The 18,068-nt window shown below is 48.9% G+C and overlaps 1 protein-coding gene across 1 annotated transcript; it reads right to left on the bottom strand.

Moving 5' to 3' along the window:
- Positions 1-340: 340 nt before the first annotated feature.
- Positions 341-757, bottom strand: LOC129495208 (60S ribosomal protein L31-like). The gene has a single exon (XM_055302666.1). It carries the CDS (start codon positions 746-748, stop codon positions 374-376), a length of 375 nt encoding a protein of 124 aa, XP_055158641.1. The 5' UTR covers positions 749-757; the 3' UTR covers positions 341-373.
- Positions 758-18,068: the final 17,311 nt, after the last annotated feature.

The raw sequence follows: 18,068 nt of genomic DNA on the forward strand, positions 1-18,068 counted from the left end.
CTTTGGGGCCTTTTTGGGTTTTGGAAACAATATGTACTACATTTTAGGATGCTGCTCTGACCTATTTATCAATTTATAAGGCTTAAAGTTTTGCCTAGAGTCCAGAGCAAGAGAAGACTCTGCGGGAGGTCCCAGCAGCAGTACAAGATGCTCTGACACGGAGCTTTAGGACTCAGCAGGTCAAATACACTTGAGGTTATCTATGGTAAATAACAATGCTGTGTGGAGACTCTACTAAACCCTAATAGGAGAATCAGGGCATATACCCTTAGGGTTTTGAAGAAAAGCTGTGCTGCTACTGCTGCTGCTACTCCTTCTTCTTTTTTTATTTTTATTTTTTTGCAGTTTTATACCTTTATTTGACAATCAGCGATTAGTTCTCATCCACATTAACAGTCTGTAGATTTTTGAAAGTGGTGACAGGTATGTAGGTAACCAGCGTGTAGAGCTTGTTTGGTGAATCTTCATCCTCGTTACGTTTTCTGGACAACCGCACACGGATATGGTATGGAACATTCCTTATTCCTTTGGCCCAGACAGCTTTGTTGAGCCTGGTGTCAATGCGCACATCTGGAGTTCCCATCTCCTTCATGGCAAATTTCCGGATCTCTTTGAGTGCCCGAGGGGCATGCTTCTTGAAACCCACTCCATGGATGCGTTTGTGAATGTTGATGGTGTATTCTCTGGTCACTACCTCGTTGATGGAAGAATGGCCCTTCTTCTCGCCACCCTTCTTTGCGGGAGCCATTCTGCCGGGCCCTAGTTGGAAAAGCTTCTTCTTTTTTAAAGCAGACTCCATGCTCAGCATGGAGCCCAGTGTGGGGCTCAAACTCATGATCCCAAGATCAAGAGTTAGACACTCAACTGACTGAGCTGCCCCAAAAGCTGTGCTTTCTTGTCCAAATAACTATTCTCCTCTTGAGAAACTACTCCTGGCTTTCTCTAGCTGGCCCTGGTAGACTAGATGCCTGAATAGGCAACCTGAGCTGCCCATCACACACTGGGTATTATTTGGCCCCCTTACCCAAGGTGGGGCTTGCATAGTAGCAAATCCCTCAGATAAGGATTCTTCCTCAAGAGAATTAGAGAGAGGGATCCCTGGGTGGTGCAGTGGTTTGGCGCCTGCCTTTGGCTCAGGGCGCGATCCTGGAGACCCAGGATCGAATCCCACATCGGGCTCCCGGTGCATGGAGCCTGCTTCTCCCTCTGCCTATGTCTCTGCGCCTCTCTCTCTCTCTCTGTGACTATCATAAATAAATAAAAATTAAAAAAAAAGAAAAAAAGAGAATTATAACAAGTAAATTGCATGATAAGTAAGACATTAGTGAGTGCCACTTTTTTTTTAATGTTAGGAACATTTTTATTTGATTGAAATGTTAATGAAAGATTCCACATATGTTGAGTGCCACTTTTTTTTTTTTAAAGATTTTATTTATTTATTCATGAGAGACAGAGAGAGAGAGAGAGACAGAGACATAGGCAGAGAGAGAAGCAGGCTCCCTGCAGGGAGCCCAGTGTGGGACTTGGTCTTGTGACTCTGGGATCACGCACTGAGCAAAGGCAGATGCTCAACCACTAAGCCACCCAGGTGCCCCTAAGAGGTCAGAACTTAAGAACAACCCATGGCTGCCCACTTTCTCTGGACTCAGAGGTGGCCAGAAGTGTGAATCTACTCTAATTCATGGGTAATGGCTAAAAGTTTGGCTGGATGATCAGGGACTTGGGAAGAACAGGATCAGAAACTGGTGGCAGTCTGGATAAGAGGTACATGCATAGATCTCTCAGGAAGGGCACAGAGCAGGAAGATTTTTGTGCCTCATGTGAATGCTTACCAAACTGCATCCACTGTGAGGAGGCTTTCGGTAATCAAGTAGACGTGATGACAAGTTCTGCAGAGGTAATCAACCTCTTTTGCCAGTGGTCCCAATGTTTGCTCAGTGGGCCCATGAAAAAAGAGCCTGTGGTGGCAGGAATGGGACTACACATGGACTCCAAACCTGGACTTCTCCAAGGCTGATCTGGTTAACATCACCACTGCTGAGTGCTTAACCTGACAGCAATAGAGACCAATGCTAAGCCCCTGCTTATAGCATCATTCCTTGGAATATTTGACTCCTTCCATCATGGTGAGGACAATAATTGGTTCTCTCTGGAACACTCATGTATTCTGGATATGGATTTGCCTTCCCTGCCTTTTGTCAGCACCAGAATTCATGTATTATGGGATGCCTTATTCACCATTAAGGTACTCCTCCAACATTGCTTCCTAGTAAGGAACTCATTTCATTGTAAAAGAAGCACAGCAATGGATGCATGCCCATGAAATTCACTGGTCTTATCATGTGCCCCATTAGCTGGCCTGATAATGGATTGAACCGTGTGAAATTGCCAACATTCAACTGTTTTAGACTCATAAAATTAGCAAATTTCAATGATTCAACTCAACACAACAGTGGAATGACTTTTTGAATATTCATGTATGGCACCAATCGGGAGACAACATCCTGAAAGAATGGCGATCTGTCTTATTGGATGCAGTATACTACAGCCAGAATTCAGGGATCTGGGAACTAAGAGGGTGAATGTGGGAGCTGCTCCTTTTACTACTCTACCCAATAATCCACTGAAATGATTTTTGCCTCATGGTCCTGCAACTTTGGGCTCAGCTTGTCTTTTAGTCTTGATTTCTGAGGGAGGAATGTTTCCACTGGGAAACAAAACAATGACACTGTGGAACTGGAAGTTGGGATTGCCACCTGGCCACTTTGGGCTTCTCATGGAACTGAGCCAATGAGTTAACTCTCAGAAGGAGTTTACTCTCCTGGGTGGGAGGATAGATCCCAATTACCAATAAATTCATTGTTTTGCTTAAGTCAGTTCAAGTTAGTTTTCTGTCCTTTGTGATAAAGATATACCATAGGAGCTCAATAAATACTGAATTACAAATTAGTTTCTCTTCTATCTCTTTGGGTTGCTCCATAGTTGGGCCACAGAATAGCTTATGTAATTCATTCCTTTTTTCTTACTGGGGGCCTCCTTTCTTGACCACACCTGGAAAGGCAGGTGGGATGACAGTGCCACCTGAACAAAGCAGCAGAGAAGGAAACCAAACTTTTGGTTGTCATTTAAAACATGAAAAATGAGAAAAATAGCAATTTATATTTCCTTCCTCTCCCAGAGCACTGTGTGAAGTGTCTGAAAGCTTCTGCAGTACCGAGTTTGGAACTGCCTCCAAACTTTACCTCACACCTTTGATGAGCAATAGCTTGAGGTCTGAGGCAGGGCTCTAAAAGAAGTTGACATTTTTTCCCTTTTCACCTTGTTACAATGTCCAGTGATGCCTGTTTAATGGGGCCAGAAATGAGGTCCCATGTGTCTACATCAGGGCTTTGAGAATCTTATCTGGTGGTACAACTTTACTCAAAATTAACGCATTGCGTGGTTAAGGGGATGAATAAACTCATTAAGGGAGCTAGCCGATGTCCTCATTGTCACCTAACAGCATTCATTGTGTGTGTGCTTAGAATAATGTCTTTCCTAGAAGCCAAATGGGAAAATGCTCTAATGTATTTCCCTGAATTTGGCCTGCCACTATTGTAAATTACCTTGCTTAATGGACTTTGGGATTCTGTTATCTATTTGGAAACTTCTGAGCTCCTGGAGAACCAAATCAAGTGCTTTAGTCCCTAGCAAGGGAAGGCAGGCTTAGAAGATTTACAACTCCGTGAACATCATTATTGATGTCTGTTGTATTTTGCAAACAAATTTCCTGTGAAATAAGTACTTATGATGAGGCCACAGGCACTTTTTTTTTTTTGATAAGTCACCCTGAAATAATGACTACTAGGACCCATAAATCCCCTCTAGTAATCAACAGGCCAGGAAGGTATCTGGCAATGATCCCACCCCACCCCCACTCTAGCTGCACGTGGGAACCCTGCCAAGGCCCTCAGCAACCTTCCGGTCATTTACCAAGAGCAGCTAAAGTGATCACTACCACTGTCACCACCACCACCACCACCCCACCACCGTAGCCACAGATGTAGAGCACTTTACAGCTGATGGAAGCATTCATAGGCCTTATCTTGCCTCAGGAGATGTGGGACCTGAGGTCCAGAGAGGTCAGCCAGGAGTGAGGGCAGAAACTAGGGTAGAACTTGGGCATCCTGACTTGCTCTTACTGTCTTTACTCTTTATACTGGGGTAGTTAAGTTTATGAGTCAGCTTGACTGGGCCATGGGTGTCCAGATATTGGGTCAAACATTACTGTGGGTTTCTGTGAGGGTATATTTAGATAAGAGAAACATTTAAATCCGTGGACTGAGTAAAGCAGAATGTCCTCCCTAATGTAGATGGGCCTCATCCAATCCTTTGCAGGTCTGATTGGAGCAAAGCCCAGCCCTCCAATGAGTAAGAGAATTCTCTGGCCTGATGACCTTTGAACTGGGACATCAGCTCTACAGATTTTGGATTTGCCAGACTCCATACTCATGTAAGCCAATTCCTTACCATAAATCTCCATATATATATCTATCATATATACATATACCTTCTATTGATTCTGTTTCTCTGGAGAATTCTAATATGACTACTTCCTCCTCATGGAGTGATATAACATGCCCTGACTGCTGGTCCCTGAGTCGGAGCACAGGCCTGAGCTTGGGGATACGAAAAGGTTAAAACTGGTTGTGACAGCAAAGGTGTAAAAGAATTATTTTTAATTGTGACAGAATGCATATAACATAGAATTTACCATCTCATTAAAATTGGGCTAGATAGAACTTTTTAGTACCCAAAGATGAGATCATCCTTACTGCGAGCAGTGACCCTCAGAACTTCTGGATTTGCCCGAGATGGCTCCGAGCGACAGGGAAGGAGAGCCAATAGAATGGGTTTGCAAGCAGGAGTGAGAGAAAAATTAAAAATAAAGCTACTGCCCATTTGTCTCTGTGGAGCAGGGGCCTTTCTTTAAGCCAGGATCAGAGCCAGTTGCAAGGCTGTGACAGCATCAAGGGGAGGAGGGGGCAGAAACAAAAGGGAAGCTTGGAAGAAGAGGGGGAGGGGTGCATCTGAGCCGAATGTGGAAGAGTGGCAGGATGTGAACACTTGAAGATGGGTGGGGATGAGGGGAACTCAAGGCAGAGAGCTGTGTGACTGAGGGCCAGTATCAGCACGTACACCTGTGTCCCTGCAGTCATGTGTCCTTGGGCCACAACCCTTTCAGTGCCACGTTCCCACCAGCCTCTGCGGCCCTGAGCCTGGGGCCCCTAGAGGCTCTGCCGTTCTGGAGGAGCACCACCCCAACCCCAATTCCCCTCGAGCTTCTAGTCCACAACCAAGAAGCAGCATTTTATAAATAGCCGTGTTGACAAAACTTAAATATAGCACCCCTGGGAACTTAATTACCCAGTGGCAGCGCTATAAGGACCATCCGGGCTGTGACTGGTGGTGCTGGCGGTGCAGGGAGGGGCAGGGGGTCTGAAGTGTGGCCAGTCAGCCCTGCCTCCAGGTCCTCTGCCCCCCACAACCTGAGCATTTCTACCAGGACTGGCCTGAAGGGGTGGGGTGGGACCTCACTAGGAGCAGGCCTAGCTAGCCACCCATCCCTCATCTGACCAGAGAGATACCTTGGGGTTCTCTGTCCTGGCAGACTTCTCAGAGACCACAAGATAGCAGAGGCCACCATTGGGCCCATCTGGGGAGCAGCCAGCTTCCAGGCTCAGGCCTGGGACCTGCCCAGAGGACTCACCCGAGCAGCTCAGTCCCAGGAAGTGGACTGCATCTCAGGCCTGGGGGGTCTGGCTCCAGCCTGTTCGCAGAGCCCCTACTCCCTACTGTGCTTTCCACACTGTGGCCACAGGTGCCTTCTTCGGGAACCCCACAGGCAGCAAGCCCAGACTCCCCACAGCACCCATCTCCCTGCCCAGAGCCCTCTCCTCTTCTTGCTTTCTCCATGTTCCAACATAAATTCTTTCCCTGAGCAGTGCCCCCTTGTCCTGGCTAAGGGCGCGACCCCTGATGTATGCTCGTGAGGCACTATGTTTGTCCTGGGTACCTTAGATTCCAGTAGTTACTAAGCACTCAGTGCACTGTTCGCTGAATATTTGCCACCTTTGTGAGACTGCAAGGTCGCAAGGATGTGGCTTGTTCCTCCCTGTACTCCCAGCTCCTAGCACGGGGCTTGGCACTCAAGGGGTATGCAGTGAGTGTGCAATGAATGGAAGATAGAATATTTAGCAGAGCTCACACTTCTCTAGAACCAGAAGCAGCCACATCCCAACAGCTGAGACCTCTCTCCACCTCCCTGGAAACATCTGGTCACCTCAACAGCTGAGTCCAGCTGAAGTCAATGGGAGAGCCATCTGGATCTCCCTGAGGCCAGCAAGTACTGAAGAGATAGATCTGGGAGTGCTGGGGTGAGGTCTTGGCCAGCAAGGGGTGTGGTGGCAGCAGGGCAGTGGATGCATCATTGGTTCATGCCATTGTGTGTGTCACCCAAGTGTTCCGGAGGGGACAGGGAGGTTGCCTGGTCAAGGCAGGCTGTGTATGGAGGTGGGGAGAGGGTAGGCTGTCTAGGCTTCAGATGGGGATGCTTGAAGCTCTGGGGTACATCAGGAGATGCAGAGTTGAGGTCACAGGGAAGACACAGAGATGGACTTGAGTTCTCACACGTGGAGCCTTTCCAGATAAGGCCAGGCTCTGCTGACCACACTGGCAGCTCCGTGACATGGTAATGTAGACCAGCTGCTAGAGAGGTGGACGTCTGGCACACCTGGGCAGGCCATGACCCAGCAAATCCTGGGGGCAAGGAAGAGGATTAGCCAGCAGGGAACAGTGGGTCCCCCCAGGGCCGGAAGTCTCCGCAGCTTACAGGGCTGCGATGTTGGAGAAGAGGAGGGCAGAGGGGAGAAGGACATGGGTGAGAGACACCCTGACCTCATGGCGACAGGGACAGGCCCTGGTCAGGGACACGCAGCCCCAGAACCACTCCTGGCGAGGCAGGACTCAGCCTGGTGCCAGGGCAGGGAGCCCCCTGGCCTAAACTTCACATTCAAGATCACCTCTTCACATTTAGACTTCAGGAATTATTCCAAGTGAGGTTTTAATGTTAAAAGAAGTAATTTGTTAAATGTAAGCATTTAAAACATGCCAGAGGTTTTATAGCTCTATCTTGGCATGTCTTTGGTCTTTAATCTACCAAAGGCCTAGAAAAGTAGAAGTGGTCCAGACAGACCTGCTGGCTGTGGGCCGCCTGGCTGAGACACAGGGACACAGCCCTGGCTGGGGGAGCCCCAGACCCCATCCTGCCCTGCACACAGTTGCTTGGTGTCTCCCCTTTTGGATATAGCTCTACCCAGGCCACCAGCTTTCCCCTTGAGAGAACCCAGGATGTTTTCATTGTCTCTTATTCACCCCATTGGTGACAGAGGGGTTCCCACCCTACAACGATGGCCAAACACACAGCATCTGACACTGGACAGCAATTTGTCATATAGACACAAAGCCTGGGGAAGGAAGACATAGCACACCATGCAGGGCCACATGGGGATTGAGTACATGGGGACTTGGAAACAGAGTACGCAACCAGAGTTTGCGAGAGGCAGGCTTTATAGTATCCAGAGGATGAGGTGGCCCCCTTCCTGGGGGAGGATGTGATTGTCTTGTATGTAGTAGTAGGCCTGAATTCTAGCTCCTGCCTCGAGTGCATGGTGAGGGACACAGGCCAAGACTGAACAGACAGCAGTGTGTTCAGGGAGCTCAGTGGGAGCTTGGGAGGGGTTTGTGGGAGGCTGCGTGGGCCCAGGAGGTCACCCAAGAGTTCACCCAGGAAGACAAATGAAAGTTCTCCTCTTGCTGACATATTCCTGTGGTACTTCTTGAGGCTGCCCCTGCTGTGTTTAAACCAAGTCAGATTTATTTCCAGTATGGGATGGCCCCATTTTTCTGGCCCGATGGAGAAAGCACATATGTTGGGGTATCCTTGGGTCAGGCGTCTTAAGGCTAGAAGCCCAGCCACTAGGAGGTCAGCTGACTCTGGTAGGTATAGACTCAGGCTCCTGAGAGGCAGGAAGCCCCACAGAGTGTTCTCTGTTCCCCTCTGCTTCTCCTGCCCTGAAGTTCTTGATCCAGGCTCACAGGATGGCCCTGGGGACCCGTGGGCCAGATGGAGACGTGTAACCCCAGGGTCACACATTCCATGTGTCCACCATTTCGCCTTGTGATCAGGATTGTTGTGTCCACTTTTGACTCTGACAAGTCAGCTCCTCCCAGTGGACCATCACTCCAGCAGCCTCCATACACCGCACCCCAGGCCTCCTTGCTCGTTCATGCCCTCTGCCAGATGCAAAGACTCACCCTTGCTTCCTGGAACTCACACTAACACTCTTCTGTCCTACATAGACCTATAAGTTCCTTATACTTTCCTGAATTGTGTGTGTGTGTGTTTTTCCTGAATTGTGTTTAAAAACACATGATGCAGTTTCTTAGGATATGAATCTTGCTGAAAAAAACTTCACTGATTTTGCTCTCACTGAAAAACTTGAGGCACTTTTTCTTTAATTGTTATGTTTTATTTTGCAGAGATTGAGGTATCTTGACCATTTGCTCAAAACGGAAAAAGAAAATCCTAAAACTCAGTGGCATTGCTTTTTCAACAGACCAGGGACTACTGGACTATGAGGTTACAGTCAAGTCTCCTATGGAGGTGCTTCTTTTATTTTTTTAAGATTTTGTTTATTTGAGAGAGAGAGAGAGGAAGCATGAGAGAGATGGAGGGAGAGAGAGAGAGAGAGAGCACAAGCAGGGAGGAGAGGGAGAAGGAGAGGGAAAGGCAGATTCCCACTGAGCACAGAGCCTGACACAGGACTAGAGGCTAATCCATATGCTGTTGCATCCATTTCTTTTGGGGACTCTGGTCTATCCTCCAGGCATCTACGTCCACCACAGAATTTGGTTACTTGGAGTATGCCCAGTCTCGGTTCCAGTTCTACTTCCAGCAGAAAGGACAGCTGAGTGGTTTCCACCCCTCATCCTGACTCTCCAGCCCCCAACTCCTCAGATTGCTCCTGGAGCCTCCAGGGCAGGACCTTGGAGGGACAAAGAGCAGGAGGCCCTGGGGACCGGGCTGAGCCCTGGAGTGAGCCTGGGGTTGAAGACTCGACCTCTCCCTGAGCAGGGACTTGGTGGGATAGAATTCCTGGGCTGTGTACCTTAAGAGAACAAACAAGCTGCTTCCTTCAAAAAAAAAAAGTCAGGGACACCTGGGTGGCTCAGCGGTTGAGCATCTGCCTTTGGCTCAAGGTGTGACCCTGGAGTCCTGGGATCGAGTCCCACTTCGGGCTCCCTGCATGGAGCCTGCTTCTCCCTCTGCCTGTGTCTCTGCCTCTCTCTCTCTTTCTCTCATTCTCTTCCCATGTGAATAGATAAATAAAACCTTTAAAAAACAAAAACAAAACAAAAGGCAGCTGCCCAACCAAATAAGCCACGGAGGTGCCTTGGGGCACTTCTAAACATGGGAAGGGGCAGATTTGCAGGTTTCACAAGCAACAGAAACCAGTGTCCCAGGCCTAGATGGTCCCGAAGAACAGGGGGGACCCCAGGGAGAATGGCTGATTGGTTTGGCAGAGGTCCACCCTCGATGCCAAATTGGAATGGCCAGGCAAGACTGAAATGAAATGATAGGATCCTTCTTGAATATTCTACTCTGTACAGGACCTTCCTAAAATCTAACAGATACTGGGTTTCCCATCAACTTAAGGGAGTGGCATGTTCACTTTTTTTTTAAAGAAGTAATTTGCCTTAGAAAATTTGGAAACTGTGGAAAAGTACAAAGACAACCAGCCTTACCCAGAACTGCAGCGCCTGGCGGTTAAGTGCTGTTGCCATTTCGGCGCCGTTCCTCCCAGTCGTATTTCCTACGCTTTTAGATGTGGGTATGTCCAGTTCTCAGGACAGGGATTCCATGGGGAGAATTTCACTTGCTTCCTTTGATTTAACAGCTGCATGATACTCCACTCTGTGGATCTCTAATCATATAACCACTTCTCCTATTTTGGGTTTTTTGGGTTCTTTCCAGGTTTTTTATTTATTTTTTATTTTTTTATTTTTATTTTTTTTTGCTATTATTAGTAATGCTGCAGTAAATATCCTGGCATGTAAATCTTTATGTATGTCATTGATCAATTGATTTGTCAAGTGTCACCCTGCAAAGACCCCTGCTTGGGAGTAAAGGAGGGTCTCCTGACCTAGAGGTCCAAAGCCAGAGGCACATTCCCATTTCCAGAAACCTTCCCCCTAACTTTTAAAAAAATTTTTTTTAGTGGCTAAAAGGTCCTTTATTGGGGCTCATGTGGCAAGCAGGAATCCGTCTTGTCCTATAACCTCTCTTCATCCCACTTCAGTAACTCCTAGGTCACTAGACTGGAAGCTAGCTATGCCTAATCTGGGCAGAGCTCTGGAGACTTTGAAGGGAGAGGGGACAGGAGACAGAAATGGAGGGTGAATGGAAAACCATTTGGGTAGCATTCCCTAGCCTCTCCCACAGACTTGCAAGGTAGACAATTTTCTTGCCTCCAGTTGACAGATGAGGAGACTGAGGCACGGATAGAGACTGATTAATTGCCCGAGGCCACTGAGTGAGTAGATGGCAATGCTGGAACCTAAAAACAAGACAAACTGAGTACCCCTCCCCCGTCCACCCATGTAGTGCAGAGAGGGGCTCTGATGTGAATGCAGATCGATGGTCTCTAGCGGGCCGGCTCCCGCGCCCACCCAGCCCCGCCTCCTTCATTTTCTCCGCCATGTTTCACACACCCCGTCTTTCCAGTGGGTGTTCAGAACGCTCCCAATTCAGGACTGTTGCGCCTGACACTTCCTCTGCATTCGTTTAGCTCAAAGCTGCTGTCCACCTCCACCTACCACATCAGAAACTGTGAGGAGGAAACTTGAGAATGCCACTGGAGCAGGAACGTCACGCTTTCCAGTGGGAGACCTGCTGTGACTCACCATTGGGCTGTGGGCCTCTGGAAACATTCCTCGGGGTGAGGGGGTCAGTGTGGCCAGAGAAGCTTTGGGAGCCCAAGGCCCTGTCCGAGCCACTCCTGAAAGAGAGGACACCCTAGGCCTCCACGGCCTCCTCTGCGGATACTCAGAGGGAAGAGATCCAGACTGCCTGCCGCCCCCCCCAAGTCCTCAGGGGCCATCACACACCCTGGGCTCTCCCCAGCCCCAGGATCCTGCCAAGCTCCAGGGCCACCTTTCCAGAATGTTCTTCCTGCCAAAGCCCAAGGCTCTGATGAAGAAAAAGCAATGTGCATGGAGAATGTTGTGCTCCCCCCCAAAGAATAAGTTAAAGTCCTAATCCCTGGTGCTTCAGAATGTGATGTTATTTGGAAATACTCAGCGGATATAATTAGTTAAGATGGATTAAGGCGGGTCCTCAAGCCAAAGACTGTGTCCTTATAAGAGGGCTGTGTGGTGGGATCCCTGGGTGGCGCAGCGGTTTGGCGCCTGCCTTTGGCCCAGGGCGCGATCCTGGAGACCCGGGATCGAATCCCATATCGGGCTCCCGGTGCATGAAGCCTGCTTCTCCCTCTGCCTGTGTCTCTGCCTCTCTCTCTCTCTCTCTCTCTGACTATCATAAATACATAAATTAAAAAAAATAAAAAGAAGGCTGTGTGGAGACACACAGAGAAAATGTCCGTGTGACAAGGGAGACCAGAGGATGGAGTGATGTAGCTGTGAACCAAGGGAATGCCAAGGATTTGTGGTAACCGTCAGAAGCTAGATCGAGGGAGGAAGGATCCTCCTCTAAGGATTTTAGACTGAGTGAGGCCCTGTCAACACCTCGATTTTGGACGTCTAACCTTCAGAAGAGAGAGAGAACAAACTCCTGTTGTTTTAAGCCATCCTATTCATGGTGGTCATGGCAGCTCTAGGACACTGACCTAGAGGGTGAGTTGGGGTGCTGGCCCCCCTGAAGCACTCCCATTCCTAGAGGCTGAGAAGGCATCCATAAGAGAGGAAGTGTTTTCAGAGCATGGCTCCTGAACTCGCCCTCTTGGCAAACTTACTGTTCTCTCCTGGGGGTCTCCCCAGCTCTTCAGGGTTTCTGATGCACCTGGGGTCTATTGGTGCACATCTGACGTCCAAGGACTGGTCTGGCAGGGAAGTTTTGTTTGTGAGGGGATCCATCCTGAGACTGGACTTTGTATGTCCAAACCTGAGACTATAAAGAAAGTTTCTTTAAATCACCTTAAAAAGTTTCTGACTAAAGGGGTGCCTGGGTGGCTCACTTGGTTAAGCATCTGATCTTGGTTTCCAATCAGGTCATGATCTCAGCATTGTGGGATCAAGCCCTGCCTTCGGCTCCCTGCTCAGCACAGAGTCCACTTAAGACCCTCTCTCTGCGTCTCCACCCACCCCTAAAATAAATAAATAAGTCTTTTTTTTTTTTTTAAAAAAGAAAGTTCCTGACTAGAATTTTAAGTCTTTTTATCAGTACAAGGGACCCTATATCGCTCTCTACTGTCCCTACCCCTCACCTTTTTGTCTTTTAGCCAGAAGGTAAAAGTAGTTAGCTCACGGTCACTGCCGCATGGAGGAGCCACCTGATTCTCCCATTCTCTCTCCTCACTCTCAACGGGAACTGCTGGCTGGGGAGGGAAGCCCTGGTTATTTGTACTGACGGGAAGCAAACCTGAGCCAAGAGCAGCCGTGGCCAGAATGAGCGTTAAGGCAAACGTGATGCCGGCAGAAGTTTCCCTTTCCTGAAGCCAGCCACCAACGTGGATGGTGTGACATGGGGTAATAGCTCTCATCTTCCCCTCCTTTCTTTTGTGATTTGTCATTGCTTGAAGGTCCTTCATCCCCGCACCCCGGGGTTCAGATGTTATTGGCACCGATCCCCCATTTACATACGTGGATAGTTGTTTATCACGTCTGGCTGCTCTGAACTCTAGGTTCCAGGAGGGCAGGCTCTGTCCCCAGGCCTAGAGCTTGTCCAGCACATAGAGGGTGCTCAGAAGAACTTTACTGAAACAATAAGTAAGTTAGAAAAAGAGTGTTGCTTTACAGAGATACATACTAACTGTGAGCTCAAATCCATGTGGAAGGCGGACAGGGAGGGCACAAACCCTTTTCTTCGAATGAAAAGAACAATAACTGATACTGTATACTTATAGTGCCTTTAACTTCCTCAAAGCACCTTAATATGGTATATAATGTATATATATAATATATATATATATATATATATAGATAATGTGGGTAGAGAGGGTGTTATGATCACCGTGTCACTAATGGGCAAAGTGAAGTCTGTGTGGGGTGAAGCGACTGGGTTGGGCAGGACGGGGCGGGAACCCAGCTCTCCCTCCTGGGAGTCTGTGCCTGGTAGCTGGGAGCCGTGAGGAGGGTTAAAACAGTACTTACTAATTTTGACATTGAAACAGAAAACAGCTGGCTCATCTAGTATTTTCTAAAATATGTCCTAAGAACGTGAGGGCCTCCAGAGGCTTTGTGAATCTGCAAACTCTGGTCCGATTCACAGAGGATGTAAGGGAGTATGTCACACACATCTATTAGAAGCTCTGGAAAGTCCTGCGCTAAAGGGCCCATTTAACCTCCAACACTGTGTTTCCCTATGATTTTGGGCCATAGAAGCCTCCCTCACTCCCTCTTCTTTCCTTTCCTTTCTAGTAGTAAATAACATCCTGCTGCGGATACCTTGTACACTGTCAATTCTTTGGTTTTTCCTTAGAAGAAGTGCCCTTGGGATCCCTGGGTGGCGCAAGCGGTTTGGCGCCTGCCTTTGGCCCAGGGCGCGATCCTGGAGACCCGGGATTGAATCCCACGTCGGGCTCCCGGTGCATGGAGCCTGCTTCTCCCTCTGCCTGTGTCTCTGCCTCTCTCTCTCTCTCTGTAGCTATCATAAATAAATTAAAAAAAATAAAATCTGTTTAAAAAAAAAAAAAAAGAAGTGCCCTTTTCAGAGGATCACATGAAGGGGAGGAGGGCATGGGGCAGAAACCTCATGTCTAGAGCCCCAGACAAGGCCAGTCCTCCTGGGCTCTTGTACCTGAGGATCCTCTTGGGAAGGGCTGTCCCGGGGAAGGCGGGGACTTGGGGCAGAGCTGCGATCCTGGGCAGCAGAGGAAAGAGCGGACTCCTGTGGTGGCAGCTGCCTTCCTGAAGTCCAGTGGAGCAGTCTGTGGTTAATTATTTGCTTCTCCTGAGGAGCACTGCGTACCCCAACCTGTGGCTCCCTGGGCCTGATTGCATGACTCCTCTCCATGCAGATTCATCTCAAACTTGTTTGATGCTTCTCCAAAGAGCTCCATCTGGTTCCCACACCATTTCTGACAGGTGGCTAACACGGCTCTTTGAAGCCCCCAGAACACCAGGAAGTGTCTTCCGCAGAACCGACTTGGCTTTTATGTCACTTTTCTGTCTCCCTGTTGTGTATTTGCCAGGACCATAGACATTTGTATGAAAATGGAGTCCATGTTTGTAAGGACTCATCTGCTCAGCCTGCAGGGCGAGGAGGCGCTGGGGGGCAATCTGCCCAGCCCAGCACCTACCCACATGGCTCTTTGGCTCCCTATGTGAGACTTCTCTGGGCTCTGAGAGAGGGGGACGCCATCCAGCCCGGATTTATGGCCTGAGTGGGCCTTCCTGGGCCACAGGAGCATCTGCTTCAACATGGAAACAACATCACTCCGTCTCCAAGCATATGTCCAGACTTGGGCCTCATGGGCTGTGGACTGTGGGCTGCATTGTGAAGTGCTTGGCTGGATGGTGGGGCCAGCCTGCGGGGCCAGGAAAGGCCAGTGGGGAGTCTGAGGGGGGAATGACTATGAACAGGCTGCTATGGTTAGAGATAGCCACTGACAGCACATTAAGAGAGTATCAGGGCCTGGGTGGGGGCCAGCACATGACCTAGCCTGATGGAAGCAAACACCGAGCACATCTCTTCTGCCATCCTTGTGAGCCTGGAACGTTAGCATTTTCAAAGCACCTTCACCACCATTTGGTGTTTTCATGATGGATGCTATGGACCAAATGTTTATGTTTCCCCCAAACTCATATATTGAAGCCCTACTCTGCAATGTGATGGTTTTTGGAGCTGGGGCCTTTGGGAGGTAATTAGGTTTAGATGAAGCCATGAGGGTGGGGCCCCCACAAGAAGATTGGTGCCCTTCTAAGAAGAGGAAGAGACAGCAGAGCTTCCTCGTCCACCATATGAGGACAGAGTGATAAGGAGGCCATCTGTAAACCAGGAAGCAGCCTTCACTAGACCCTGATCATGATGGCATCCTGATCTCAGACTTTTAGCCTCCAGAATGGTGAAAAATGTCTGGTACTTAAGCCACCCAGTCTGTGGTATTCTGGAACAGCAGTTTGAGCTGTCTGAAGTGACTGGGAAGTATAGCTGGCTGATGGAGAAGGTCCATCTGCTGCAGGTTCCACAGTCCTGGTTTTTCAGGGAGATGCAGCTCTGATGACATCACTTCTGTGCTGGATCCAGCCATGTCTGACAACCCTAGAGTTGTAGTTTCCTAGTTTTGCTTAAATCAGTTTGAACTGGATTCCTGTCAGTTCTGACCAAAACCAGAGTTCCGACCAAAGCAGTGGTGTACCTGTATTCTGATGCCATCCTCTTGGAGAACCAGCCCTCCCCTGACACTCTGAGGCTCCCCTTGCTGAACAAGTTGAACACCTGTTCCCTGTGGCACTGCATCCTCTTTCCATAGGGAGATCTTACAATAATCACCCTCATGTGGTGCTGAGCCGGGGTGGCTGAGGAGAAAGCCATGGAGAATCACTGAAGAGGATTTTTTGTTTGTTTGGTGGTTTATTATTTACTTTGGGTTTCTTTCTGTTATTTAAAAAATGTATTATTATTGTAGTAGTTATTATTTACTTGTTTTTTCAATTCACAATGTTTATTATTTTTATTATTATTTGCTTTACTTATTTATTTATTTTTAGAAAGGCTGATTGACAGGACAAAACTGATATTTTCCACCCCGAGGGTTGGGGCAGAGGTGAACTGGATGGGCTCCCAGGGCAGGTGAGCTCCTGAACTCAGGAATAGGCAGGGCGATGGATTCAAGAGAAGTAGAAATCTTCAAGAGTCATCACATATTGACTTGAAGGGTATGAGGGGGAGATGGAGTGGTTAAGGACTCCTATTTTTGGGGGGTTTTGTTTTGGCTGCAGCATGTGGGTGGACAGTGGAGAGCCACTGAGTCAGAGCAAGTGTTGAAAGGGACCAGCCCCTGGGAGGGCCGAGTTCAGGCCCCAGGCCCTTGAGGCCCCCTCCCCTTGGTAATCCCTTGCTCTATCTACATGTTTACTTTTGAAGGACATTTTCTGTCTATGCTTTGAAGCCACTTAATCCATTAATTCTTCATTATTTATGTCCGGCTTCATTATGTTATAATCTTTACAGTTGTTAATTTGCATTTCATTTCCTGCAGTGACAGAAAACCCCAAAACTTTACCCATGAAAAATGTTATTGTTGTGAATATTAATACAAGTCACAAATGATCACCATCCAGAGCCCAGTGCACATAGCAACGCTCCCTTCTTTCCAAGGATGAGAAGATTGGGGTAATTACCAAAAACAAGAGCTCTGCTTGCCCTGAGGACTGAGCAAGGCAGAACCAGTCACGAGTCCTGCGATAATATTATAAGAGGGAGAGGGGCACCTGGGGGGGCTCAGTTGTGTCCCAGGTCATGATCCTAGGGTCTTGGGATTGAATCCCACATCGGCCTCCCTGCAGGGAGCCTGCTTCTCCCTCTGCCTATGTCTCTGCCTCTCTCTTTGTGTCTCTCATGAATAAATAAATCTTAAAAAAAAAAGTGGGAGAAAAAACAGTACCTGAAGACAGCCACTGCCCACTCTTGCATCTAGCATCACTCCTGGCCCAGACTCCACAATGTCCACAGCTGAGCCTCTTGGAGGCTAAAGAGGCTAGATGGCTGTCTCCATGCCCCGAGGGGTAGGGGAGAGCTCGTGCCCGAGGGGACAGAGGAGGAGAAAAGCCAAGATGAGGCGAGGTGGCCCCGGGAAGGAAGGACAGGATGGGGTGGAGGGGAGCTGCTGCATGTGCTCTAGCTTTAAGCTCCTCAATACCTCCTTTCCTGGCCCAGGATGAGACTTGGGCTTCGTGCTCTTTTAAGGAAAACCACCCTGCAAGGAGTAATTTCTCTGCCTCGAGGCCAGAGATAACCAATACTCCTAAGCCCCTGAATGAGATGCCTGAACATGGAGATCTGGTAGGGAATACCTGTCATTCCTTTTTTTTTTAATTTTTTATTTATCTATGATAGTCACACAGAGAGAGAGAGAGAGAGGCAGAGACACAGGCAGAGGGAGAAGCAGGCTCCATGCACCGGGAGCCCGATGTGGGATTCGATCCCGGGTCTCCAGGATCGTGCCCTGGGCCAAAGGCAGGTGCCAAACCACTGCGCCACCCAGGGATCCCAATACCTGTCATTCCTCAAGGAGTTTTGTGGCCCTGTAAGAAGTACGGGAGCAAGCCAGGGGTGGTTGAGACATAGCTCTGCCCACTGGGGCCCAGTTGTGTGCAGGAGGTTAAGGCTGTGAGTGAACCCCTACTGTGGGCCTGTGATCCTGGCTGTGCTCCAGAACGTATCTGGGTCCCAGCTCTAAACATTGACTGGCCTCTGCCTGCACCTGACCCCAGGATGAGCCCCAACTCTGGTTACAGACCTCTCTGGACACTACTTCTGATGAAGCCCTTATCCTGGCCCCTTTCTCCTGCTCCAGTTCTGATTCCAGACAGTCCCCAGTCCCACTCACTTTTCTCCAGTGTCACCTCAGCCTTGGAATGCATTGGTCTCCATTGTCACTCACACCAAGCTCACAGGTTGGTTAGACAGAGGCACTAGCTGCTGGACATCCCACCTCTGGGATCCTTCTCCCCAGTGCTGTTAGCACCAACCCCTCTTCCTCCACAAAGCCTTCTCTTTCCAGTCCAGCTCTTACGGACTTATCCTGCCATGGGCAACCTGAGGGCTGGTTGAACTTCCTGGTTCTGTT

The sequence above is a fragment of the Nyctereutes procyonoides genome, unplaced genomic scaffold, assembly GCF_905146905.1.
Source record: "Nyctereutes procyonoides isolate TBG_1078 unplaced genomic scaffold, NYPRO_anot_genome, whole genome shotgun sequence".
NCBI lineage: Eukaryota > Metazoa > Chordata > Mammalia > Carnivora > Canidae > Nyctereutes > Nyctereutes procyonoides.